This window comes from Myxocyprinus asiaticus, chromosome 47, assembly GCF_019703515.2.
Source record: "Myxocyprinus asiaticus isolate MX2 ecotype Aquarium Trade chromosome 47, UBuf_Myxa_2, whole genome shotgun sequence".
NCBI lineage: Eukaryota > Metazoa > Chordata > Actinopteri > Cypriniformes > Catostomidae > Myxocyprinus > Myxocyprinus asiaticus.
In genome coordinates, this window is record NC_059390.1 from 8080849 (window position 1) to 8108778 (window position 27930).

A 27930-nucleotide genomic window follows, 5' to 3' on the forward strand; every position below is an offset into this window, starting at 1 on the left:
GCTGGTGATAGCATCATGCTATAGGGCTGTTTTTCATCAGCAGCTACTGGGCATCTTATTCTTTGTTAAAATACAAGGAATGTATGGTGCAAGAATGGGTGGTGCGTTATACAGAGAATTATTGCAAGAAAGCCTGTTTCAATGTCGAAAATAATAATAATAAAAATATTGAATGGAAAGGGTGTGTTTTTTTTTCCTCTACATATTAAGCTGGTATGTAAGAAAGTATTTTAACGCTGGAAAATGACATCACAGAAAGAATGTTTTATATTGAAAACAATGTTTCGTATATTTTGAGACATCTAGAGGGTCTAAATACATTGTAGCCCTGCACTTTATAACTCTCTCAGTGTGTGTGTGTTGGTGTGTGCCGGTTTATTTTTGGTTCATCTCACCATAGCTGTCAGAGAGTATCTCTTTTAGACAGTGTTGATTGTGGAGAAGAAAGCCAAGCTGTTTGTCTCTGTGCTGGGACTCGGAGACAGGCGTATGCTGACAGAGCATCTGTGCTGCCCTCATAATAACAATAATGAAAACCTAAATAATTTATATGTTCTCACAAAAATGCATTGTTTGCATTTGAATTAAACATCCCAAAAAAAGTGTATTGCGATGAAGATGAAAAAAGTTCCAAACATAAAGGAAAGGAAATGCAAAACCTGAATGTGTGGATTAGAATGTCAGCAAGTCTGATTTGGTTCTCTTTCTCTTCCTGTACGGTCCCTTTGCCCCCCTCCCACCCCATTCCTGTGCCTCTCCTCTCATCCACTTCAGGAAAGTGGGCTGCGCTCGCGTCCCGAGGGGTTGATCCGATACAGGTCAGGTTAATCAATCCAGCGGGAGTGAGAGGCAGTGCTGGGACTTTTAATCAGGCAGAGACGGCAGAGACTCCGACCTTTCCACCCTCCAGCTGCCTGATCCCAGCCAGCATGTTTGTATGTGTGGTCACGTTTAAGGACTTGTCCTCTTTCCTCTCCCTCTCTCTCTCTCTCTCTCTCTCTGCATGTGTGCTCATTTATAAGCAGCAACATTTCTGTACTTTGATGCAGTCCCATTGTGGCTTATGCACTTATTCTTAGTACTCTATTCCATTGTGAAGCTGCAGTCATTGATGGATGGATAGACAAACAGACAGACATTATATTGCACATGTGTTGTGTTATGCATAGCATTGTATGCAGAACATTTGTAATGGCCAGCACCAGTTGTAATTGAAAAGCTTAGAAATGTGACACAGTTGTATTCTTAGTTGCACTTGAGGAAGCTCTCTTGATTTTCCAGTGTGAATAAAACCTTTTCACTTGGTCTTGCCACCTTGGGCCCTGCTGTGTTTCTGAGGGTGACATTCAGTCTGTAGTCCCTGGATGGCGAGTGAGAGGCAGGGAAGAGGGAGGAGGAGTAGAGAAGGAAGGTGGTAGGGAATGAAAGGGGCTCTCCAGGGCAGTGCAGGAGGACTGATGGGCAGCCAGCGGCCTGTCAGCGTGCCAGGACTGCAGCGGGCACCGTGCCCAGGCTGGCGGCATCCTCCAAGCTGCCTGGGGAGAGAACGAGCCCCCCATCCTCTTCCGAGATAAGAGTAAAAGAGATATATACAGAAAGGGAGAGAGAAAGAAAGGGAAAAGGAGAAGAAAGCAGCAAAATACTTTGATGGAACTGACCTGTATCCTCAGTAAAGACACAATGCATACAGATTCATGCAAGATCAGATGAGCAAAGCCATCCATTGACTCGTTTGACTCTTAAAACAGAAAGTGGATCGAGCCTTTTAGTTGGCTAGCTGTTTACCATTTAGTCAATGCCTTTTCAACCAATGCAACTGACTCTAATCTCTGGAGAATCCAGGTTAAGTGCATCGCTCAAAGTCAAAGTAGCGATTGAGCAGGATCATGGCTGCAGTCAATGGTAAGCACTTCTTGTTAGATGTAACAAGATTTTTAGGATGCCTAATTATGATTTATAATACTTTAAAGGGATAGTTTATCTGGGGATAGGTCTTTAATGCGCACGTCTTGTGCGTCTCATGTAAACATGGTTTTCTTGGTCTGTTTCTATTATGAGCTGATAATTCATGCAAACACATTCAGTGTTCATTTTAATTTGCTTTTCCTGGAACATGATAACCCAAACTCCAACATTGCCATAGCACCATCATCCCTCAGACAACCCCACAAATCAATAACATGTGCTGTTCCCCATCACCCTGGGGGAACTGACCCCAGACCAGTTCTGTGCCCATGAAGAGCGGCTGTCAGTGCATCCCCTCTTTACATCCTTTCCCACCCCTTACTCCCCCATGAGGAACCTGGCAGACACATGGTCTCTCCTACAGCCACAGGCCCCCGACTGCTGCGGCCATCTATTTATTAGAGAATAAAGTAGCTCTAAGCAGCCCCTGTGCTTTTATAGAAGGATCCCTGCTGGTTTTTTACACTACACCAAGTCCTATCAGACTTCTTACTGGGAACAAATTGACAAAGAGGAAGGAGAAGAGAGAGAGAGAGAGAGAGAGAGAGAGAGATGTGCATTATAGAAGAGAGGGAGTGACTGGTGTGTGGCCAGTTTGGCCTGTGTCTGGTTTCCTGAGCAGTCAGTGTAGAAAGCCATATGGGCTGGAGAGAGAGAGAGAGAAAAGAGAGACCTGCGTTCACTGCTTGCATGAGTCACCTTATTCCAGCTTCAGAGAGGGAAGCAAAGAGAAATATAGTGGCAACGAGAGTGGATGATGTTTAGGGGTAGACACAGGTACAGAATAGCCATGATGGAGTCTGTCTGTCTGTCTGTCTGTTTGTCTCTATCTATCTATCTATCTATCTATCTATCTGTCTGTCTGTCTGTCTGTCTGTATCTAGAGAGAGAGAGAGTTGTGGGCATTAAACATCTGATAGACAGGTGTTAGATAAAGAATAAGGTTAATAGCAGAAGGAAGAGTAATAGAGATCATATTTTGTATATAAAAGCCCATATGTTGTATATGCCATATCTCATAAGTAAGTTCATCCCCAATGTATTTTTATTTTTCATTCATTTATTTTAACCTGGTCCCTTTCTTTCATTTCCCCCTGCATTTCCTATTGTGCTTTATTTAACTCATACGATTTATTCGTATTTTCTTGGGTCGTATTGTATGTTTCTGTCTTAAAAGTATTGGATAAACTTATCTTGACAATAAAGCTTTGGTTCTTGTTGGTTCATACTCTGGGAAACAGAAAACAAGGCATGAGAGACAGTATCGAAGGAATGGCATTTTACTGGAAGTAAGGAGGTGAAGGGCAAAAAAGTAAAATGAAAAATGGGACAGAAAGATTGTGGATTGGACTAACAGAGAAAGAAGGAACAAATTATGGAATTTCAAGAGTGCACAGTGGAAAATGTCTCAGAGTGAAAGAAAGCAACATAGGGTGGGAATGATGGAGTTGACAGTAAAGGAGAAAAAGCAGAAGTGTTGAGATGCATTGTGTATTTCAGTTTGTGTGTGCAGTCCACATGTCTTTGATTTGGGAGTCTGCCTGCTATCTGAGTTAGTCACAGACAGCGTTACGGAGAGACGCTGCAGTTTTAATGATATACAGCAGGCTGCTTGCTTAGACACCTCAGCATACTGATCTGTCAGGCCTCCCTCACCATTGATCTCACAGTGGTTGATGCAAAGCACCCTGGGAAACACAGCTGGACGGGTTAACCCCACCCCCAACACGTTTAGAGCTCTTTTCAGGTGCCCCCTCCCCTGATTTTCCACTCTACCCTTAACCACATGGCAATGCAGAATTTATGTGTGTATATGTAGAAAGAGAGGGTATTTAACAGTATGTGCGACTCAACGGGGAGCGCAGAGTTTTACAGACTTGTGAACACTTTGGTTATTATAAGTGCTGAGTTCACAGCCAGAAAGCTGCTGCACATATGATTGTTTGATGCTTTGTGTTTAAAGACATCATGAAAGGCCATTTGCAACCCATTTAACCTTTTATGATGTGATATATTATTGAGATATTATTTTTTTAACTATAAAATTGACGGATGGATTTTTTATCCATACTCTTCAGTATTCAACAAAATATAACTTTATGTGTAATTGATATTTCTTTCACATTCTCCACTCTCGTTGATTTATTTTTTCACTGTTTCACCATGACTGTCTACTCCGCAAAGCATACATGCAATGCTGCCTTGGGCTTCATCCACACTAATGTTTAGTTTGATAACACAATGATTTTGCTGTGTTTATGCCTCTCATCCACACTAGGATGCCGTTTTTCTCCAGAATGTGATCTTAAATGTGGTCTTAGAATTTAGCCAAAACAAGGTATTTTAGGACAACATAATCACATGGGACATCAACATGATTTTTTTTTTTTTTTTAGTTCATGTACCCTGAAATTAACCTCATTCAGCCAAATTTTTGACGAGTGCTACCTCTCATCAGACATTCTGCATCAATTGCATGAACACATTTCACTCGAGCGCTGCTGATAGCATGATGTGTGAGCAACCTCTGAGAGATGGATTTTGGTCTTCAGGGAACCAGGAAGTAATCGAGTTCACATAAACAATGGTGAGCACAATATGAAGGTTGCATTTTCCCTCTAAAATTACATTTTTACTCTCCACTGACGATTAGGTTTAGGGTTGGGTTGGGTTAGGAGGTAGAGTTAATAAAATGTGCATGCCTGTTGGCTGTATATATGTATTATAACATTTACAACTAAAATCAACTCACTTTTAGCATCATTCTGTGGACATTTCATTCGGAAGCTGGAGCTCACATGTGACCGTACGTTCAACAACACTTCCAGCTTCGGCCACTGTGGGCAGTAGTTCGAAGTACAGACCGATTTCAGCCACAGAACTTTAGACCTATTGTTGCCGAATTCACAGTGTGGTCAGTCTCACCTTTCAAAGTATACTTGACATGGTTGTGTGCACATACACAGGCGTTTAGCGCATGTGTGCTAAGACTGCTATGGGACACCAGATTATTTCTCTTCAGGAGTTTAGAGCCATAAAGTTGTCTTTCTATTCCTTCAGACTCAAGTTATACAATTTGTGTCTCCTGACCTTCTCACACATGTTTTTGACGTGCACATCCACTGTTGTAGTTTCAACATTTGTCTCCTGTTGTTAACCGGCAAATACATCTTCTATCGCTTTTCGTGACAGCACCAGCTCAACTGAGTGTTGCCTCCATGGGACCCACTAACAGGGGCACATTAAGGCACAAGCTTGCACGGGCTGAAGCTCGGGGGCTCACAACTCTCAGGGGGGCCCCTCTCGCGGCATCCGCCACCCTATTCTACACCGTTGACGAACGTGGGTGGAGCGCGCATCTGACAGTGAAAAACGCAGTTGTAAACAAGGAAACAGTGCGCAAGAGCACGCCTCACTAAATTTTGGAAACGTATATAGTACATAGCATATTTTCTTCATTATTTCGTGTTCTTGTTTGTCCTTGTGTGCAGTGTGTGAGGGAGAGAGAGGGCGACAGAGGAAGAGGCATTAGGCTGCGTGGCAGATTGTTTTGATTAGTGGCTGTTTTTCATGCTAGTTGGGATCTTTGGTAGGGGTGGCATCTTTTGTCTCTCTCACTTTTTTGTGTCTGTCTCTTTCTCTCTGGCGCCTGAGCTCTTTGTGTGCAGTTCTGTAACTCCAGTATCATCACAGAGTTCAAGAGCTCTCCTGAGCTTCAGCCAGGCTGTCTTCATCTCTCTCACTCACTCACTTATACATACACACACAAGTCTTCTCGGCTGCTGTATTTTCCCTGTCTTCTCTCACCTCTTTTACTTTCCTGTGCTCTGTCAGACACAGAGACATGGAAACTGTTTACATAATCACTCAAAATCAGATCCAAGCCATAACTGATCTGCCAGCATTGGCAACAGCTCTGCTAATGTAAGTCAGAGCAAATCTGCAAATCTAGATTCTTAAGCCTAGCAGAAACTGGATGCTTAAAGGCATAGATTCTATTCATGTGTGCCAATGATGTCATAATTTACCAAACTATAGCTGGCAGGGGCACAGATGGCATAGAATGTGTCCATTAACGGTCACATTGAAATGTGTATTGTTGGAGGGCAAATATTAGGCAGAAAAAGCAATGCATCTGTGATGTATGTATGCACACATTTATTCATATCTGAAATAACACTGATTGATATTCAGTTGTGTGGATGGAGTGCGTGCTTGTTTTTCAGGTTCTGTTTCTCGCAGTCAGATGTGACCAGCTGGAGAGAATCTGTCTGGTGGACATGACTTTCACCTGAGAAGATCCCACAAGAGCTTATAAATAATAATAATAAAATGAAATACAGGCAGTGTTTTTCATGCTCATTACACTTGAGAACCCTAAGTATATGGTGCTTTTTCACTTATGAATATTCTTCATGTAACAATTACACAGAGCTTAATGCATTTACTGAAACCCCTGAGTCTATAGTATCAAGTCGTGTGTTACACTGACATTGCGCTCTGTTGCGCTCCAATTGCATTGACCTCAAAAGAAAATGTACTTGCTAGATTTAGCTATCTTTGCTTATTACTTGCTACAGCGCCCCCCCAAGTGGTTATGTACAGTAACACAGTTACACGAAGTTACATTAAAAGTTGGGGCATTAAAGCGTGCATTAGAATGAACTCTGAAGTTTGCATAATTTTCGGATCAGATCCTTGAATTTATAAAATTATAAAATTACTTTATTATGCAATATTAATTATGCATTTTGGGTTTTAGATTGGAAATATTTGATTTTTTTTTTTTACTTTTAGATTTTATTTTCCGATTAATTTTTTTTTTTTTATTTTTTTTTTTTGGGTTTTCAAAATTACTCTATAAAGTTCATCTGTTCATTATAATGCTTTATTCCCAAATTCCATACACTGTGTGGAACTTGTCAACTTCATATTTACATTTAATTCTGTACTGCACTAATGTCAGTCAATGTTGTCTATCAGTAACCTCTCTTCAAAGTTTAATAAAATGTGAATAAAAAATAAAAGTTAAAATAACCATTAGAGAACGTTCTGTATGCGTTATTATTAGGTTGTCACACAAAAACGTCCCTGCAACATCTTAGTTCATGGTTATAAAAATGAAACCTAATTTATTGTATTATGTTTGCTATTTGTTTTTGTTTTGATTTTTATAAAGTTTTTTTTTTTTTTTTTTTTTTTAATAATGAGAGTTATACATTTGTGTTTGGGTTGTATAATAAATATTCTATTATATTCTCACTATACTAATGGCGTTGTAATTTCTTAACCAGTATGCAAGGGGGCGTGTACTAGACTCATTAATGAAAGTGAACTAACGTGATCCACTAAACATGATAGTGGCTCCACCCAGTGTACATAATCGATTGTATTATTTTTGGCCTTTGGTTGTACAAAGGAGCTATTTTTAAATAGTGAAAGTTGTAAATTTGTATTAAGCCTGTGTAATAAATTTTCTATTCTATTCTTTTCTAATGGGGTTGTAATTACACAAACAGTACACCAGGGGGAGCATGAAGAACTCATTAAGGATGATAAACTAATATAAACTCCTAAATATGATAGTGGTTCCACCCAGTGTACATTAATTGATTGTATTATTTTTAGCGATTGGTTTTTATAAATGAACAAAATTTAAATAATGAGAGCTAGTAATCTATGTTTTGTCTGTGTAATAAATAAACATTCTATAAATTCTGTTTTATTCTATTCTAAAGGAGTTGTCATTACTTAATCAGTACACCAGGGGGAGCACACAGAACTGATTTACGATGGTGAACTCAAATGCACCGCCATGTAAACTATTCTCGCTTTAAAGAATAAATCATTAACACATAAATGTACTTACATAATCAGTTTAGAGACATCTCTATATAAATATAACATTTATTAAATACATACACATGTATAAAACATATAAAACACTCATTGTATTTGCAGTCCTTCCTCTGCACTTCTGAAGGATGGGGTGCAATGTGGCTGTTTATGTCTGCTATATTGGTTATCAGTCGTAAATTCGTCCAGAATGGGTTTGCTGATAAAAAAATTTCCCCTCATTATTGCGTGGTTTAGTCTTGCTTGCTTACAAGTGAGAGCGGATATCTCATGCCCAAGTGCGTTTAATGCAACTGCGTCTTTTATGTGCAAAGTGATTTAAAGGGTAGCAGGAGTTGAGCTGTCAAAGATCAGATGTGTGGCTTTTATTTCTGGTTTCAAACTGGGATTTTTTTGTTTTTGCCTTGTTCGGATTTATTGCAGTAAACTATAGCCGAAGAGAAAGGAGATTATGCGCATATGAACTTTGATGGAAGAATGATATTTTCCAAGCCGTTAACTCTTTTATTCGCTCTATTTCTCTATCTCTCTATCTCTCTCTGGGCTTCATGTGAACTTTTACCTTTCTGACTTTTTTTTGTCTAGAGGCACATTTTCATACAAATGCTTGGAAATCCACGAATAACTCAACGCGTTCTAATTTACTGTCTCCAAAACGCGTTTTTACGCACAAGAACTGCTAAAGCTTCCGACGAAGTTACCTCCATGAACCTCTCCTCAAAGGAAGTCCTGGCTGTTCTCATTTGCTGCCCTCTTGTGTTGTTCCGCACTCAGTCCATTGGCCTCCCCAAATTCCTCTCACAAGTTCCTCTGCTCCCCCTGCGCTCCACCTCCTCTCCATTGTATCCTCGTGAAAGACGAAGGGGGGTGCGGAGAAATGCGAGGAGGAGGAGGAGGGAGGGTTATGTTGTGCCATAGGAGCGGAGAGGTGTTAGTCCATATTGAGAGAACCGGTAGAGGCAGAAGGAGAGAGTTTGGACTCTCACATTATAATTGCACTTATTCTTTTATTCGTTCGTTTTAACTTCATCCATGTGGCGCTTACAGTTTACGAGCCAAAGTTTGAGCAGAACTTTCTCAACAGATGTCAGACTCCGTTAGTGCCTCCGGTCATATAGGTGTTTCATGCACAGCTGGTGCTTAAAGAAACTGAGTCCCTGTGCTTCAAGAGAGTTTAGTTGTTTTTAGTCAAGTTACATCTGAAGAAAGCGACTTCTCCAAGTGGATTACTATCATTTCCTCAATGTTTCCCCAGAGGAGGCTCTTTCCATTTCTTGGACGAGGAAGGATGGATGTGAGAATGAACCAAGGACACCTAGTTCTGGCAGTGATCCTAATCGCCTGCAACTCACAGCTGCTGGTGGTCGCCAACTCGTGGTGGTAAGATCACATTGATATCGCAAATATATATTGTTATTTAAATGGCAAAAGTATATATATATATATATATTAAATAATATTGCGCTATGTATTTTAGGAAAGATTAAACGATGCATAAGAAAACTGTTAGCTGAGAACAAATGTGGAGGCTTTGTCACAATATTTACCTTGGGTAACAAATGGTCAAACTGTTTGTAAATAAAAGACAACAGATTTTTCCTCCAGTTAACTTTCTCTGTATCTTAAAATCATATTGGCCTATTGCTTGAAATTAATAACGTTCATAATTGTTGCAATGAATCACAGTAAGTCATTCCAATGCGTTCTTTTGGTTTGCAGCCTGAGCAAGAATAGTAAAGAACTTGATTGCAATATGTGCAAGACAATCTCATTCTTATTCATATTTATCTCATATTGCATTTATAAAAACAACAGCACCATAACAGAACCATACACGAAATATAGGCCTTTACTGAGCATGAAATACTGAACCAGTACATTAGTTCCGCAGCCTCGTGAAGATTTACGGAATGAATAATGTTTTTCGAGTTGTAGACTGCAGGCTTGTTGTTTAATCTGTGTTTACATTAAATCCTATCCTATATTTGGCTGACGGTCGGTGCTTTGGTTTTTAATATGGGGCATTCTCAGGTCATTAGCCATGAACCCCATCCAGAGGCCGGAGATGTACATCATCGGAGCGCAACCTTTGTGCAGTCAGCTAACGGGCCTGTCTCAGGGTCAGAGGAAGCTCTGTCAGCTCTATCAGGACCATATGGTTTATATCGGAGAAGGGGCGAAGACGGGCATCAAGGAGTGTCAGTACCAGTTCAGGCAGAGGCGATGGAACTGCAGCACGGTGGACAACACATCGGTGTTCGGTCGCGTCATGCAAATAGGTGAGTCAAGCGAACTCTCATGTCACGCGCAAAACTCACATGCACTCAAAATGTCATAAAATCACATTTAATGCACAGCGCTAAAGCGTGCATCGGCGATTATTTACGAGGCAAAGTTATTTTTACGCGTTTTAACATAGGCCCCTATATATACATTCCAAGAAAAGGAAAGTAGTTTATTGTTAGAAAAATGCAAATTGTAAAGTTACAGTAATAAAGTGTATATAAATGTAAAAATCGAATAATTGTACACACAGCACGCATCCAACCGTTTCAGAGAATATTTGCGCTTTTCTGCGCGATATTTTGTTCATTTATTTAGTTTCTAAAGTTCTAAATTTGTTTATGCATGCATGTTTTTTTCAGATTAAAAAACGTTCTCTTGATAGTTTATGTATGCTTATGTTGTTCAAAAAGTGTATAGTTTTATATAACATCTTAAAGTAGCCGAACATATCTTGTACTCTCATGTATGCATGCATGCTCGTATGCTTGGTGGTCGTTCAAAGAAGACAGCTCTCCTTGCCTCAATTGAGTGTTAGTTCCGCTCATCAGTGAAACAAGGTGTTAGTCGGGCCATTGTCCAGCGTCGCTTTTGAAATGCAATGACACGATGACACAGAGTCGGGATATCCGGGACTCTATTTGAAGTCTGGGCACCAAAGGCCAATAAAAGTGGCCCTCCGAATTCAATAGGCGCATCGCTGGAATGCAGGTACACACCCGTTTAAACGCGCCTCATTGTGTGTTTGGTGCCATGATTCTGTCTGTCTGTCCGTCCGTCCATCCATCCATCTATCTGTCTATCTATCTCAGTCCGTCTGTCTGTCATGAACACCCTGTTTTTATTAAAGGGTTTGTTCACCCAAAAAGGAAAATTCTCTCATCATTTACTCACCTACGTATCGTCCCAAACCTGTATGACTTCTTCTATGGAACACAAAGAGGAGAAATTTTGAAGAATGCAATGAAAATAAATGGTGACTGAGCCTGTCAGTCCCCATTCTGCCTAAAGTCTCCATTTGTGTCGATCTGTAAAAAGAAAGTCATGCAGATTTGGAACAGCATGATGGTGAGTAAATAATGTCAGAGTTTTCGGGTGAACTATCCCTTTAATATGTTGTAAAACAACATTATATATGGTTGGTCTGGTGGTGCAGTTTTTGTGCTTTTTAATACACAAAGAAGTTACTTGCGTCCCAAAGTCAGGGGCAAATTCACTTTCATAAGGCATTGAAGAAGACCAGATCATTAAAAAGGAATTCTCAAGCCCTGTGGTTTGAAAACATTTTGTTTGACAAATTTCCTCTCATAATCACTGTGTCGTTCAGCATTGATACTGAGTGCTTATCTCTAAATATGGTTGTACCAGCAGTTTTTAACATGTTTAAACAGCTTTTAAACGTTAAATGCTATTAACTGTATTGCCTGTGCTGTTGAGGTATGTGAAATCTGCACTCCAGATGGCTTATTAGATGGGGAAAAAAATTCAGGTAACACGTGCACAACAGATGCGAAAAAGAGCACAACTTTTTATAAACCTGGTGCCTCTTTGGAAGAAAACCTTTGTGGTTTATCATATGCCTCATATGAAGTGTACCAAAAATGGAAAAAAATGTCAGTTCTCTTTTTGCTCATACTTAAATATATTTCCATTGAGATATAATGAAAATGGAACAATGAATCAATGCTGTCCGTGTACAAGCACTCGTTTCTGATAATCTTATCTCTCTCACTGGAGGGTCTAGCAAAAGGATTGTTACCATATGTGGGTGTCTGGACTCTAAAAATGAGTTGTTTTACTGTTTGCTGTACTAATGGGTGAATAATCAAGTAAAATAGCAATGAAGATTTGAGGGTGATTGAATATCAAGTGATTTGTAGCCCTATCCATCTTGAGAATATATGATAGAATTGTATCCTTGTCCTAACTATGTTTGTGTGTCTTCTGCAGGCAGTAGAGAAACAGCTTTTACCTATGCCATCAGCGCAGCAGGCGTAGTGAATGCGGTCAGTCGGGCATGCCGTGAGGGTGAACTTTCCACCTGTGGCTGCAGCAGAGCAGCCCGTCCCAAAGACCTCCCAAGAGACTGGCTATGGGGTGGCTGTGGGGACAATGTCAACTACGGCTACCGTTTCGCCCGGGAGTTTGTCGATGCCCGCGAGCGAGAGAAGAACTACCCACGTGGATCTGTCGAGCATGCACGCACGCTTATGAATCTACAGAACAATGAAGCTGGGAGAATGGTGAGTAACTAAACACACACAGACAGATGGCTAATTTATTAATAATGTTCCTGTTGCTCAATTGGGAGAGCATGATTCTAGCAATGCCAATATCATCGGTTTGTTACCTAGGGAACACACAAACTGATAAAATGCAAAGCTTCAAATCACTGAAAGATGCTTTGGATAAAAATAAATACAAATTATTGAAAAAAATAAAATTAAAATAAAATGTTCCAAATGCACAAATGGTATACATAATTGAGAAGTAATAAGTGTCCCAAATGCAAGATATTGCTGTTGCGGTCTTAATAATATTCACCTGGTCTGTGGGCTTTTTCAGATCCATTATGTACCTCTTCAATTCGTGTTATGCAAGAGTCTACAGTACTTTTTTTTTTTTTTTTTTTGGTTGAGGTGTGCTTCTCTAATGGATATGGGGAACAACTGTTGCAACCTCTGTTGTGATATTGAGAAATAAATCCAGATATACACTGTAACAGATAAACAGGGCTATAGATGTGTTTGTGTGTGAATAAACTAAAGACAGCTCTTATGTCTCCTGCAGAAAATCATTAACACCATAAAAATGTCAGTTACATCATTCCTCCTCTGTTGTTGAGTGGCTTTACTTAGCAGTACTTTGGGGTCAAAACTGTCCCCAGAAATTAATTCAATCTGCTAAAACCTCCATTTGGAGATGTTCAGGGATGTCCTTGAGGTTAAAAGATTTTCTTAAAGGAATAGTTCATCCAAAAATGAAAATTATCTCATCATTTACTCACCCTTATGCGATTCAAGATGTGTATGACTTTCTTTCATCTGCTGAACACAAATGAAGATTTTTAGAAGAATTTCTCAGCTCTTTTGGTCCATACAATGCAAGTGAATGGGTGGCAAAAATGTTGATGCTTCAAAAATCGCATAAGTTAGCATAAAAGTAATCCATAAGACTCCAGTGGTTAAAACAATAGCTTCAGAAGTGATATGATAGGTGTGGGTGAGAAACAGATCACTTTCACATCTGGGATGGCATGAGAGTGAGTAAATGATAGCATTTTCACTTTTGGGTGAAGTATCCCTTTAATTAAAGTAAATAATGTATTTTGTATTTCATGTTTTGTGTGTGTGTGTGTGTGTGTGTGTGTGTGTGTGTGTGTTTATTATTTGATCTACAACTGTAAAATGAAGAAACTTATCTTTTGGGGGTAGGGTTTGGTAGTGATTATAATTAGACAGCTAAGTAAACGTGTGTGAGTGCACGGAAGAGTAGCCTGGGCTAAAGGGAGAGCTAATTTAATGGAAGTGACCAGATGGCTCCTGTGCTAGGACAGAGCCCTTGGAGTCTGGTGGGGGTCAGGAGGTCAAAGCACCACAGCCAAGCCAACCATTTTATTTGCTCTTTCTTTATATTATCTTTTAGTAAATTAATGGTTCAGTCCATGCCAAAATGAATAGTTTTTATAAGGTAATGTGTGGCAAATATGTTTAGTGTTTCTAAACTCTCTGACACTGCACATTTTCTTTTTGAATGGCTTCTTGCTGTTTTATAGAACAAGCTATATGGTAAAGACATTATTGAAATCTATCCAGATGTGTGTGTGTGTGTCTGGCTCCAGCAAGCTGTGGCCCCCCTGTCACGTTCAGGTGGGCATAAAACATGAGCGGGCAGCTTATCGCTCTCTTGGAGTGCCCTGCAGAATGTCACCACAACCTGCCAAAACACACCATCAAGCTGGAATGTGTTCCTCGTCCCCTTAATAGTCCCACGCTTTGTCATACCACACACCGGTTCCATCCTCTTTGCCTTGGTTATTTGAGTGCTTTTAAAATGAAGCAGTCCCATAAAAAGTCAATTTGCCTGCTGATGTGGGTGCTTGCCGTGGCAGGGCTCAGCTGCTTATGTTTGTCTTTGGAAAGATGAGTGTATTTAAGGTGTTTACAAAAGAAAGGGCCCCTTCTCTGGAGTTATGGCACTTCTGAGTTCCCTGCCTCTTCTCCTGGAGGTCCCAGAGGTCAGAAGGTCAAGGCCTGGATGGATTCCGGAAATTTGAACAGAAAATTGGTCTAAAATGTGAACGGAAACTGTTACTTTAAAGGGATAGTTCACCCCAAAATTACAATTCTCTCATCATTTACTCACCTTCATGCAATTCCAGATGTGTTTGTGTATGACTTTCTTCTGCTGAACATGAACAATGATTTTTAGAAGAATATCTCAGCTCTGTAAGTACATACAATGCAAGTGAATGGTGATCAGGCCTTTGTAGCTCCAAAAACCACATAAAGGAAACATAGAAGTAATCCATATGACTCCAGTGTTTAAATCCATATCTTCAGAAGCAATATAATAGGTGTGGGATAGAAACAGATCAGACTTTAAGTCCTTTTTTTTTTAAACTCTAAATCTCCATTTTCACTTTCACATCTGATAGTGAAAGATAAAGTGGAGATTTAGAGTAAAAAAGGACTTAAATATTGTTCTGTTTCTCACCCACACCTATTATATAGCTTCTGAAGATTTAAGCACTGAAGTCACATGGATTACTTTTATGTTTCCTGGAGCTACAAAGGTCTGATCACCATTCACTTGCATTGCATGGACCTACAGAGCTGAGATATTTTTCTAAAAAAATCTTTGTTTGTGTTCTGCTGAAGAAAGAAAGTCATACACATCTGGGATATCATGAGGGTGAGTGAATGATGAGAGAATTTTCAGTTTTGGGTAAACTATTCCTTTAAATATCCGATAATAGAAACTTTGATGTGGATAAATAACAAGTGTGTATGTGAAATTATCCAGGTTTAATCGGATCAAATGTAAATGTAAATGATGATGCGTAACAGGACAGAGTTTGTTTAAAATCAATATTGCATTGAACAACACGTGCAAAATTTAGCTATTTTTACATCTGTTCAGTTTGCAGTATTTTTTAAAGTTGAAGAAAGAACAAGTGTAACCACTTATAAAACTACTTTAATATTAATAGAATTTGTAAACTGCCCTGAAAGACAAAACTTAGCAACTACACCTGAAATCGGGTCTCTTAGAGTCCTGGGACAGACAGGTTTGGCTCAACTATATTCCGATTAAGAGAAAACAAAGTGAGAGTATAATAATCTATATTATTTATAATTATCCATTCATTATAATCTACATAAATTAAAAAAAAAAAAAAGCCTGACAACTGGAGTAATTGTTCTCAGTTTACGGTGCATCACTACAGATTATATTTTACTGTGTTGCGAAGGAACTCGACCATCCTCAACTTATCTTATTGAAACTTATTTTTTGTTTGCGTTACTGGCACCTGCTTTTTTGGTCTTTTTTACTTCTGCCCTCATCATTGATGGGTCGTCACAGGGTGGATGTGAAGTTGTGGTGTGACCCTATTTCATCTGTCTGTTCCCCGAGCACCCCCCCCCCCAATCCTCCCACTCCCTGTGCAGGCCTTTCTGTCGGGCCTGTTTGCTGGAGACTTGTCTTGCTTGGAAAGGCTTAGTGTTGGTGGGCCTTTTGTGGAGGCGACAGAAGCGTATCGGATGCCCCTCGGTGTGAAGTCGGGGTGGGGGAAGCTGTAAGGGTATAGTGAAAGATGGTGTGTGTGGTTCCGGTGTTGTGGGTCACAAAGACACGTGATCCAGATTGTACAGGAGGCCAGGGGCGAACTGACCATAGGGAGAACCGGGACTTTTCCCGGTGGGCCGGCTGCAAAACACCTTTTGGGGACTATCTTGTAAACACAAATTCATGCACACACTGACCAACATCACTAGTACTGGGTGTTATCTAGTTACAAAGTAATTAATTACTATAATCTAATGACTTTTTAAGGAATAAAAATAGTGTAGTGCTTTACATTTCTACTTCTTGTAATCAAATTACAGTTACTGACTTTCAATAAAGTTCATTACTTGTGTTACATATGCAGTATTACTAAAATAATATTATGTACTGTAGAATTCATTTAAAACTTGAATTATACATTAATATGAACTTTTTTCATTTCTGAGACATCTTTAGGGCGTGTGCTCCCCAATGACTCAATGAACAAGGATGAAATATAGACATTATATTTAGTTCGTTGAGCAGAAAAACAAAAGTTTTTCTGTGAAGTGTTAAGCAAGTAACTTAGAAGTAATTAGTAATGTGATTACTTTTTTGATGAAGTTATCAGTAAAGTCAGTAATCTGATTACAATCTTAGTGAAGTTATTAGTAACTTGCAGTGAATTACTTTTTTGTGTAACTTACCCAACACTGAACATCATATTATATCGTCAGAATAAACTCCATTAGCTGTATTATATGTTGACTCTCAAAGTTAATTTGTCCTGTAGAGAGACAGCACTATAGCTTGCATTTTACCAATCACCCCCAATGAATCCACAAAAATGTAGATATATTATAGATCTATTTTGAAAATATGACTCATTACCACATATATATTTTTTGTGCTCTTGAAAACTGCTAAATTTTCCACATGAAGCCCAGCTCAAGATCATATTTGTTTACTTTAGCTTCTTTTCCCCCGCCTTGCATCTCTTATCTCTACACCCGCAGGGATGGTTGTTTGCCGTCTCCGCACTCCGCCCCAACCCCACCCAGCAGCCAACCCTGACCCTGTCTGAGCGTGCTCCATTGTGCGCAGCACCGCATGCGTGTCCTTACCACGCACCAATGAGCCTGTCTATCCATCACACCTTGATCACTTGGACCAGAAAAAGAAAAAGAGACAGAAAGAGTGAAATGGAGGAGGAGGGAGAAGAATGAAAAGGAGAAAGATGAAAGTGAGGATGAATAAAGGAGAGAAATAGAAGCTTTTATGTGAACACAGTTTCAGTTGGATGCACATGTTGCATACAAATGTTCAATACGCCTTTGTTAGAGATAATTTGGTTGAGATAGTGAATCACAGACAAAATGTAACCTTCAGCTTGACACGCATGATAGTAAATAACAAGGTGTGTCCTGCACTTGTTTCTTCTTTTATTTATTTATTTATTTTTTTTTTTTTTGAGGGGGCACCAGTAGCACTCCTTGCTCACTAGTGCCCTATAGGCAAGATAATACATGACCATAAAACACAATACAATAAGGCTGTGTTTGTTAACAATAATTACTTACAATAGTTCATATGAACAAACAACGAACAATACTTTAACAGCATTTATTAATCTTGATTAATGTTAATTAATTTGTTCATTAAAAGTTGTATATTTTAACATTTGTCAATGCAATATGAACTAACAATGAACAATAGTATTTTGATAAATTAACATTAACCAAGTAAAAAAGTCACTATTCATTGTTAGTTCATGATATCAAATGCATTTAATAATATTAAAGGACCCACTTTATATTAGGTAGCCTTAACTACTATGTAACTAACCATTTGATACAATGTACTAATTATGTACATACATGTTGTTACATTTAAAGTACTTGCATTTAATTACATTTGTTGTTACACTGTTAACTTTACCCCTAACCCTAACCCAACAACCTAAATCTAGCCCCTAATCCTAACCCTACCCTTATTCCTAAACCTACCCGTACCTCAACCTCAGTAGCAGCAAATGTGGATATTTTGCAGAACAACATGTAGTTACACAGTAAATACATAGTCTTGTATGTATTCAATGTTAGTACATAGTAGTTAAGGCCACCTAATGTAAAGTGTGACCATATTAACAAATAAAACCTTTGTATAGTCCCTATTGTAAATGTAAGACATGATAATGAAGCGCTACAATATCCATTTAGATTGCAAGAGGGACCCAGATTCATATTCTGAACCAAGTATATAATTTATTTATTTATTTATTTATTTTTCTCCCCAATTTGGAATGCCCAATTCCCAATGCACTCTTAAGTCCTCGTGGTGGCATAGTGACTCACCTCAATCCGTATGGCGGAGGACGAATCTCAGTTGCCTCTGCGTCTGAGACCATTAACCCAGCATCTTATCATGTGGCTTGTTGAGCGCATAACTGCAGAGACATAGCACGTGTGGAGGCTTCACGCTACTCTCCGCGGCATCCACGCACAACTCACCACGCGCCCCACCGAGAAACAGGGGAATTTCACCCATAAATGACAATTCTGTTATCATTTACTCCTCCTCGTGATGTTCCAAACCTAAACTTTTTCCTTCGGTGGAACACAAAAAGAGAGTGTTAAAAGGGCAGAAAGTTAGGAACACACAACCTCAGTCAGCATTCACTTTCCTTGTATGGATAAATATGCAATGAAAGTGAATGGTGACTGAGACTAATATATATACATCTTTTTTTGTTCCATCATGGAAGAAAGTCCAACAGGTTTGGAACAGCATGATGGTGAGTAAATGATGACATCATTAAAAAAAATAATAATAATTTGGTGTGCTGTCCCTTTATTTATTAAACATATATAATTTTTTAATTAAAGCGTTGCATTCCAAATCCACTTGGCTCTTAAATCTGAGGGGCCACATCTGTTTGAATGAACACGATCCTTCTGTATATACTGTAACTGAGACACGGTTCCGTGATTTGGGCCGTTGCTGTGTGGGAAAGTGTGTGTTTATTTTAGTATGTGCATGTTGTTTCTGGATTGCAGACAGGTATGCAGGTGGGGCCAGTGATGACAGAGACTTAAAAGGTGTTGGAACTCCCCTTAATAATGTCTGTGTGCGAGCAGGTAAATGCTGGGGGACTTAAACAGCTTCCACTAAAAGGGGGGTTGGAGAGTCATAGCAGGACATCCTCAAAGACGGCCGTTAAATGTTCTCACGTGAGGTGTTAAAGGGAGGAGCTCTGCTGGAGCTTAAATGACAGAGTGAGGGAGAGAGAGAAATGTCTTTTATGTTCTCTCGTTCAGGATACTAAACAGGCACAAAGACACAACAAACAAGAAGCACCACAGACCAGCCGGGAAATACCCACATTGTCCTACCCAAAGTTGGTGGAGCCCAGACATGGAAAAGCGATTGAACTCATTAGCTTGTTTTGCGTTTGTGTGTACTAAAGTCTTTGATTTGTAGGTTTTCTACAAAACTTGCATAGACCACTTCACACATTCACGCAAGACATGTTTTTTGAATTCAAAAACAGCATGACACAGTGCAAAAGAATGGTACCGAAATGCAGGAGTCTGAAGATGAGGTTTTCAAAGTTAAACTATGAAGACCAATTAAATGGGTCTTCATGACTGCAGTTTTATTTTCAGTGTTGGGCAGGACATATCGACATCACAGCCATAAACCATACTTGCTGGCCGGTTGCAGAGGGACAAACTTTTTCATTCTAGAGAGCATTTGATTGCATAAAAATCTGTTTAGTGCAGCATGAGTCATCACTTTTTTTTGGTCTGTTTCCCATCTGAAAAAGATTGGATTTTAAATGCGTATATCTGCTATAAGTGAACTTTGGGAATGTTTAGGAGTACACTAGCATGTGTATGGCCTCAGAGCTAACAGACATGGACTAAAAGCCACAAAAATCTAATTCTGATTTCATTGGAACTTTAAAATTGGGTACTTCTTAAAAAGTAGCGAAGACAGAATGCTTTTCTGCAGTTTCTGCCGCATTGTGCTCAGTTAATAAAAAGTAATATTCGGATAGTGTTACATATGAAATAATTACAAAATATAATCTCAGAAAAGGAAAGAAAAGGGAAAAAAAACTGTAATTAGTTCAGTACAACAATATGTTGAACGTTTCTTTATTGATTCAGCAGGGGGTTTCATTGAATTTAATCAGCAGGAAGTCCGCTGTCAGTGGACATGGGGCCCCCTATGTTTTCTAGAACAGAGTGACTATTCACCCCATTGTTCTCCAAATGCTCTCACTAGGTCTCTCTCTGTTTGTTAAGGATCCATAAACTCAAAAGGCCTTTGGAGACCCTACCAGGTTCAAAAAGACTCTCTGTGCATGTAAAGCATTTGGCCTTTAGAGGGCGGTCTTGTTTTGTGAAATTCCATTTTGCAGTGATCTTATATACAACTGTTAATATTCCCTAGATCAGTGCATTTGACTTATGCCAAAATATGTGTAATTTAATTAAAAAATTAATGTTCAAAAAGGAACCAAATTTAGTAAAACTTTTTATTGCAAAATATATTATCAGCATAACAATTTGTGTGATAAATTGAATGTTATTAAATGTATTATTCAGTGGTGTTCAAAAATCTGAGACTACATTAAAAATGTCTAATTTCTTTCATTTGTAAAATCTGGAAATATATAGAAAGTTTTAGGATTTTGAAATATTTAAAACAAAGAAAAAGCAAAGGAGGGATATACCAAATACTAAGAAAGCAACTGTTTCAATTCAACTTTTAACTTAAATTGTTATGCAGATATTATGATCATGCTGATAGATTATGCTGTTATGCTTAATTAGTAATACAAATATATATAAAATATTTTATTACATTTTGAATACAGGCGTTAACATGGTCAATGTTGCTTATTATAAATAAACTTATTCATAACTTATAAATCAACTTTAATAATTTGAATTAATTTTATTATTTTATCATACAGAGATGTCCAAATGACTGAGACCAGACTAAATATCTGTGATTTTTTTCATTTAGAAAAACTGGAAATAAACAATTAAGACATTTGGAAAACAAGCAAAAAATTCTGAAATTCATGCAAATGTTTAACTCAGATGTTTAACTTGTCAAATTGTTATGCTTATAATATAATTTGTAATGAAAATTAATATTAAACTAGAAAATATAAACATGTTCACTTGTGATTTCAGACATTTGGTCTACACTGTATGAATTTCTGAATTTCTTAGTATTTAGTACTAACAAGTGATCCATGTTATCCCAGCATGATTTGAGAATGTTCCAAAAATCATCTGAATTTAAGCAAGGGAATCTGATCTTTGTACAAAGGTGTTAACATGGTCAATGTCACAAATTTGCTTAGACTGAAACAAATTATTAGTTTTTCTTACTAATTTTTTTTCGCAGTGTTTTGCACACAATCGAAGTAAATTTTAATTTGATAAAATTAAGTAAAATCTACTTTGTGTCATGACATAATTTTCATTCAAGTGAGTACATTTAACTTAACATTTCAGTTAATACAGTAACATACAAATCTGATTTACATGGTAATTAAACTTAGTAAAATTTAAATGAACATTTTATTAGAACATGTCAGATGTTTAAAGGTGCACTCAGTAATTTTTCCGCATTAAAAAAGGTTTACTCCTAAAGAAATGAATTGTAATTTTGAAACTTATGTATAAAATCATTACCACTCATGTGAGATGAGGACTCTAGTCATATCAGTAACCTTATAAAAGCTGTTTTATTCTACATGGTGCAGGGGTGCTCTCACGGGGGCTGCCATTTTAGAATCACATGACCAGCTGAATACTACTCACTTAATCTCAGTAACCATTTTGTTATTGGACACTTTCACTCTTGGATTAAAGTAATCATGGCTGACTGAGAATAGTGAATTTCTACAATGGCATCTGTAACTGAGAGCCATTGATATGCTGCATTCACAACAATAGGTGTCACTGTAAGTCCAAGATGGCACGAACAAAAAGTTAGTGAGTGCACTTTTAACTATCCTTATAAACAAATTTAATCATGTACCACTTGACAAACAAAAGCGTTCCACAGGGAAGGATAATGCATGCTTTGTAATTCATTATATAAGATCCCTTTGCATTGCTGGTGTTAGAAACAAGATATGGAGATATTGTTACCGTTATCATATTGAGGTCTGTGTGCGCAACACAGACCTCAATATGATAACGGTAACAATCAACAGATTTTGAAAGATTCATTTTTTTCATGAATGGGTAATTTTGAGTAGAAAATTAACTTCAGACTTCATAAAACAAGAAGATACTAAACGTAACAACAAAATCAACAGCGCAAACAGTGAAACCATGCAAGTCTATTAAAATTCAAGCATGGAGCATGCTGGGAAACACCAGCTTCGAAAAGTTAAGGAAAATGTACCTATGTTATTCACCTGTGAAATTTACTCAAATTAGTTAATGAATGTGACAAGATTTTCTACTTCAGGACTGATACATGATGACACACTGTAAAGATAATCAATCATATATAAAATTTACTTATAAACTAGAGCATTAACAAATGTGGAATTTACTTAAAAGTTGATGCTTAAAATAACTTACTCTATGTAGAAATTACTTAATCTTTTCTGCTATATATTTACACCACAAAATCTTTTTTTTTCAGTGTACATTTAATTTAATTTAGTTAATATAGTGCAGAATCTTAAATATTTCTTCTTCATTTTGCATCATAGCTTTTCTTTGTTTTAAAAGGTTCAAAATCAAGAAACTTTATGCTTTCAGGTTTAAATAATAATAATAAAACAATTCTCAGACTTTGGGACCCAACTGTATAGAGGTATAAAATTAGCAATCTTTAGATTTTAATGAGTTGTATAACATGTAAATATCTACTAGTGCAACAGTTGACGTCAATAGTCCTGTTATATTCCATATGTAAATGATTACAGATCTATGGAAGCTTATCTGGACAGGGACATTTTTGGTTGGGCCATAGTATACACGGCTTGCTGTCATTCATTATCATTGTCTATGCTTCATTTGTTGTTGATTCTTATTCCAATGTAAAGCTGTAATGAACTATGCTCACAATAATATTAAATATTTTTCCCTGTCTCTTTCTCCACTTAAAGGCAGTGTACAATCTGGCCGACGTTTCATGCAAGTGTCATGGCGTCTCCGGTTCATGCAGTCTGAAGACCTGTTGGCTCCAACTGGCCGATTTCCGTCGTGTTGGGGAGTTCCTGAAAGAAAAGTATGACAGCGCCGCCGCAATGCGCATCAGCCGACGAGGCAAGCTCGAACTGGTCAACAACCGCTTCAACCCCCCGACATCCGAAGACCTAGTCTACATCGACCCCAGCCCAGACTACTGCTTGCGTAATGAGACCACCGGCTCCCTGGGCACCCAGGGCCGTCTTTGCAACAAGACCTCCGAGGGAATGGACGGCTGTGAGCTAATGTGCTGCGGTCGTGGTTACGACCAATTCAAAACCTACAAACACGAGCGATGCCACTGCAAGTTCCACTGGTGCTGCTATGTCAAATGCAAGCGCTGCACGTCACTGGTAGACCAATTTGTCTGCAAGTAGCACCCTGGGAATGGGACAGAAGCCCTGGAGAGGCACTGAGCAATTAGTGAGAGATGAACAGGACCCTTGGCGGACCCCTACGGGGAACTTAGAGATAATTAAATGTAAAATTATATATTAAATACAACAAATTAAAGAATATAAATAAGTGTATGTGTGCCATTGATAGTAATTTAATGACTTTTTCTGACTCAAGAATCAAAAGTTAGACGTCATTGATGAAACAGAGGCACCGAGTGCTTGTTTATTTTGTCGTCAAGATGTTGTTCTCTCTACCGTATGTGCTCAGCAAGCACATTTGTGTTTGAACGAAGGTGGGACCCTCGGCTGTCTTTAGAAGGAAGAGCCTACAAACTCTTAAAAGACTAGAATTTTCTAGAAAAGGAAGAGATGTAGAAAGAGGACGGAGAACAACATGACACACCAACCAACACCTTTTCTAGACCTTTGGTCCTCCACTTGCTTTTAGACTGTGCTGATTCTTGACCAGACCTCCACAAACACACTCCACCTTGCCGACAGCAGAGCTCTTAAGAACCTTGAGTCAAATGGGGACACCGAGATTTCGGAGAAACACAGTTATTGGACATTGTGTTCCATGGTGTCAAAAGAAAAAAAAAATCAAATGCTGCTTCTCAACCTCTTGTTAAGCGAGCCACTCCCCCAAAAAACCTGGAGAGACAGGTGATACATAAAACTAGGAACAAGTATTGCCTGGAATGGAGTTTAAATCCCGGCAGACACATGCTGCTCCCTATGAATCTTTTCCATAGGATCTAAATCGTCCATCATTGGATTTTTGACACAAAGAATCCTCAATATAGGCTTTCAAATGTCTGTTATGAACTTTTGATGCATTTCAGGGTCTTCCAGACATTGTATCTTGGAATAACATCTAATTTAGAGCTGATATTGAGGAGAATATTGTATTGTTCTGTCACAGTAATGAATGTGCGTGTGGAAAACAAATCAAGGCAACATTAAAAGGACTGCAAAAATATTATTGTAACCAAATACTAGTGGTTCAGATTATATTTTATTAATTGCTTCTCATTGTATACATCATATGTATTGTTCTCATTATTATAATTTGATAAAGAAGCTTTTTACTGGGGATTTATATGCTAACAGAGGAGATATTACTGGCCACCAAAAGAAATGGGCAATCATAGCCAACCTCTCCCAATCACTGTCAAGCCACGGAACAAGACAAAAATATCTTCTGTTCATTTCTGAGTGTTTTGGAGGAAAACTACACTTGTAAATAACAGTCAAGACATACTGTTTATGCAAATAACACTTAGAAAGTTCTATGACTTTACATGTCTGTCCACAATGTTTGCTGCCCTGTGATCATATGCTTGTTGTGTGTATTTCCCCCTCATTCAAACCAGTAATATTAAAAATATTAATAGTGATTATTATAACCTACGTAGCTACTTTAATTCACTTTCCCTGACTGTGTTTGTTCTGTTTACTTTGTGCAATTACTGAATTGATCACAATTACAAATGGGATATATATTGCATATTTGCGCAATGTAATAAGCATTATAAGTGTGTAAACATCAAGAAGATGTAAATGAGTATTGACTGTTTCTCTGACTTCAAGGTTTAATTAGCCTATTCATTGTCATAGATATTTTGGTTACACTTTACTAAAACGAAATGCATTAGATATCACAAAACAACAAAGAATAATTACTTTTTACAGCATTTATTAATGTTGGTTAATGTTAATTTATCAAAATAATGTTGTTCATTGTTAGTTCATGTTAGTTCATATTGCATTACCTAATATTAACATATAAAACTTTTAATGAAAAAAAGTATGATGGTGGGAAAATAGCTCATTAAAAGTACAGTTACAGCACTTAAAATGTACTCAAGTAAAAGTTTAAATTTTTTAAACTACTTAAAAAGTACAATTCCTGGGAAAAACTACTTAATTACAGTAACGTGAGTATTTGTAATTTGTTACTTTACACCCCTGTACATGACACAGAAGCTGTAGTTCACCCCGAAATGAAAATTCTATCATAATTTACTCACTTTCATGTTTTTAAAACCCATATTAGCCTACATTCTTTATTTTGTGGTCTCTCATTTGTTCTGTTTGGTCAGACTGGAAATTTAGAGTGGAAGTTCTTGAGAAAGCTCATATAGTTCTCAAACCACAGGAAACACATATGACCACACAGATACTCATATATAGTTTTAAACTGAAAAACATCACACTTTTTTTTTTTTTTGTTATCATGACAATGTTGGAATGCCTACATTACAGACTTTATACTCCTTTGATGGTGTTAAGCATCTAGTTACAGTTTTACCATAAAGATCAATCTACATCTGATCTTTACCTTTTGCCATTGATGAGACTATTACTATTTTAAGCAGTCTAAACTATTTTTTCTAACCCCTGCAACACTGCACAACTGTAACCTTTGGAACTGATATCATATCTGAACCAATCCTGTAGAGAAAGCCACTGCATAGCCAAAATTATTTTTTTATTGTAAGTATTTTAATCTCTGCAACTGGTTGTAAGAAATAGGCTTTATTTCATCACAGGCACATGACTGTCGAGCCCCAAATGAGATAAGGTGAAGAGGTGTTTAAAAAAAATTAACATTTGAGATAAAATAAAACATTTTAGATAAAAATACATTTAAATTTCATTATAAATTTAAATAACACTTTACAATAAGGTTGTATTCATTAACATTAGTTAATGCATTAGGTATCATGAACTATTAGTTAGCACTTTTTACAGCATTTATTAATCTTTGTTAATGCTACTTTATAAATACAGTATTGTTCATTGATAGTTAACTAATGATAACATATACAACTTATAGCTACAAAAATAATTATAATTATAAATGCTGTAAAGGTAGTGTTCATTGTTAATTTATGTTAACTATTGCACTAATGTTGAGGAATACAGCCTTGTAAAGTTTTACCATGTAAATTCATGTTTACACACTATATTAAGATAAATTTTATATACATTATATTAAGATAAAATGTTTTCACTTCGTAAACTACAGTGCGACGGAGAACAAACAGCAAAAAGATCAAACAAAACATGAATCACACGAACAAACAAGTCCCACGCGAACTACAAGTCCCATCAAACCCGATTTCTGAAATTGATCACATGCTCTCATCTGAGCATTCTCATTGGCCGTTGTGGTCTCACGCGTGGGGCGTCACAAAGAAACGCAACGATATCCACAAAATCCAGCCAGCTCGAGTCAGTCAAGTCAGTCCGCTGGATCGCAAACATCACTCCGACAAAAACAAACTTTTGAAGGGCAACCACTTGCCGCTTATTCGTACAGGTAACCAAAAACCCACCACCGGACACTTACACGAGGTCATTAGGTTGTGTTTTAAAGCGTTACTGACGATAAACTCTGCTAATTTCGTTGCTAATTAAGTTGTTTGTGTCAGTATTGCTAGAGGACTAGCGCTGTCGCTAACCTCACTGTGAAACGATTCTGCTGTTGTTTCCAACTCTTTCTTGACGTGAATGAGATTTTAAATGATTTAAAACACCTGGATTTTCTGGGGGATGTGTCTGAAAGCATTTAAAGGCCCTTAAGTCCTACTTAGACGTGAAAAGAGACGAGTTTAGTTTGTAAAGCCTGTGTATTATTCACTTTAAGACTTGTTTTTGTCAGAGTCGAGTGTGACCACTGATGGGGGCTTTTGTCTATTGTTTTCACCCTGTTGACATGCATTTCCCCCCAGGTTTCTCTAATCATTAATCCAGTTTTACATATTAAAATATAAAAATAGAGATGATACTAGAATATGCAGTCTGGTTGGGTTGTAAACAAACCAACGTCATTTAACTGCATGCAAGAATTGAACTAATAGAGGTTAAATGGTGATTGGCATTAATGGAAATGTTTTCAATTTTCTGAAACTGCCAACTGATATCTGTGTTAAGCGATGAAGTGTGAAAGTGTTTGACAGCTCTGTGTTGGTCTTATAGACTTATCGTCATAATCGCATGCATTTTTGACCTACTTTCTCTGTATGACAGTTAAAATGCCCCTCATGTATACACAGGGCTATTCTGAGTTTTTTGACATCTTTAGAAGGAGAATTTCTCTTTTTAGTTGTTTCAGATTTACTTGTCTGCATAGTCAAATGCTGGTCTCAACCAGAGTGCAGCATGATCTTTTACTTGAAGTACATCTGTCTGTCTCTGTTTTTATAGTTATAAGAAGAGTCACTGTGTCCCACTTTTTGTGTTCGAAGACAACTTGTCATCTTTAAGTAAGTTGGGTGTCATTGGACTGGAGTTCTGCCCAAAGCCAGTGTAGTACTTCTAGTTATTCCACATAACTGGTATCGAGGTCATGCATCCAGCTCTTAATGACTGCACATAGCTGAACTTGAGGCTAAACACTGTGGTGTGACTATTTCCTA

The 27930-nt window shown here is 37.9% G+C and overlaps 2 protein-coding genes across 6 annotated transcripts in view; both read left to right on the forward strand.

The window, feature by feature from the left end:
* The window catches only part of LOC127436665 (protein Wnt-5b), a 108563-nt gene extending 83066 nt beyond the window's left edge, over nt 1-25497 (forward strand). For 2 of the 4 annotated variants that reach the window (XM_051690954.1, XM_051690955.1), the window contains 5 exons: nt 775-935; nt 9077-9201; nt 9853-10100; nt 12055-12347; nt 23027-25497. In XM_051690954.1, coding sequence (XP_051546914.1) covers nt 930-935; nt 9077-9201; nt 9853-10100; nt 12055-12347; nt 23027-23485 — 1131 coding nt within the window. In that variant the 5' untranslated portion in view covers nt 775-929 and the 3' untranslated portion in view covers nt 23486-25497. Of the gene's footprint in view, nt 1-774; nt 936-8708; nt 9202-9852; nt 10101-12054; nt 12348-23026 lie in introns of those variants that run through there. The other 2 variants (XM_051690956.1, XM_051690953.1) reach the window with 2 other exon arrangements.
* A 1231-nt stretch (nt 25498-26728) lies between these two features.
* Nucleotides 26729-27930, forward strand: part of LOC127436667 (adiponectin receptor protein 2-like) — a 43205-nt gene continuing 42003 nt past the window's right edge. Inside the window, exons 1-2 of one of the 2 annotated variants that reach the window (XM_051690958.1) lie at nt 26748-26831; nt 27719-27777. The gene's annotated coding sequence lies outside the window, so the exon portion shown is untranslated. Of the gene's footprint in view, nt 26832-27718; nt 27778-27930 lie in introns of both variants that reach the window. The other variant, XM_051690959.1, reaches the window with a different exon arrangement.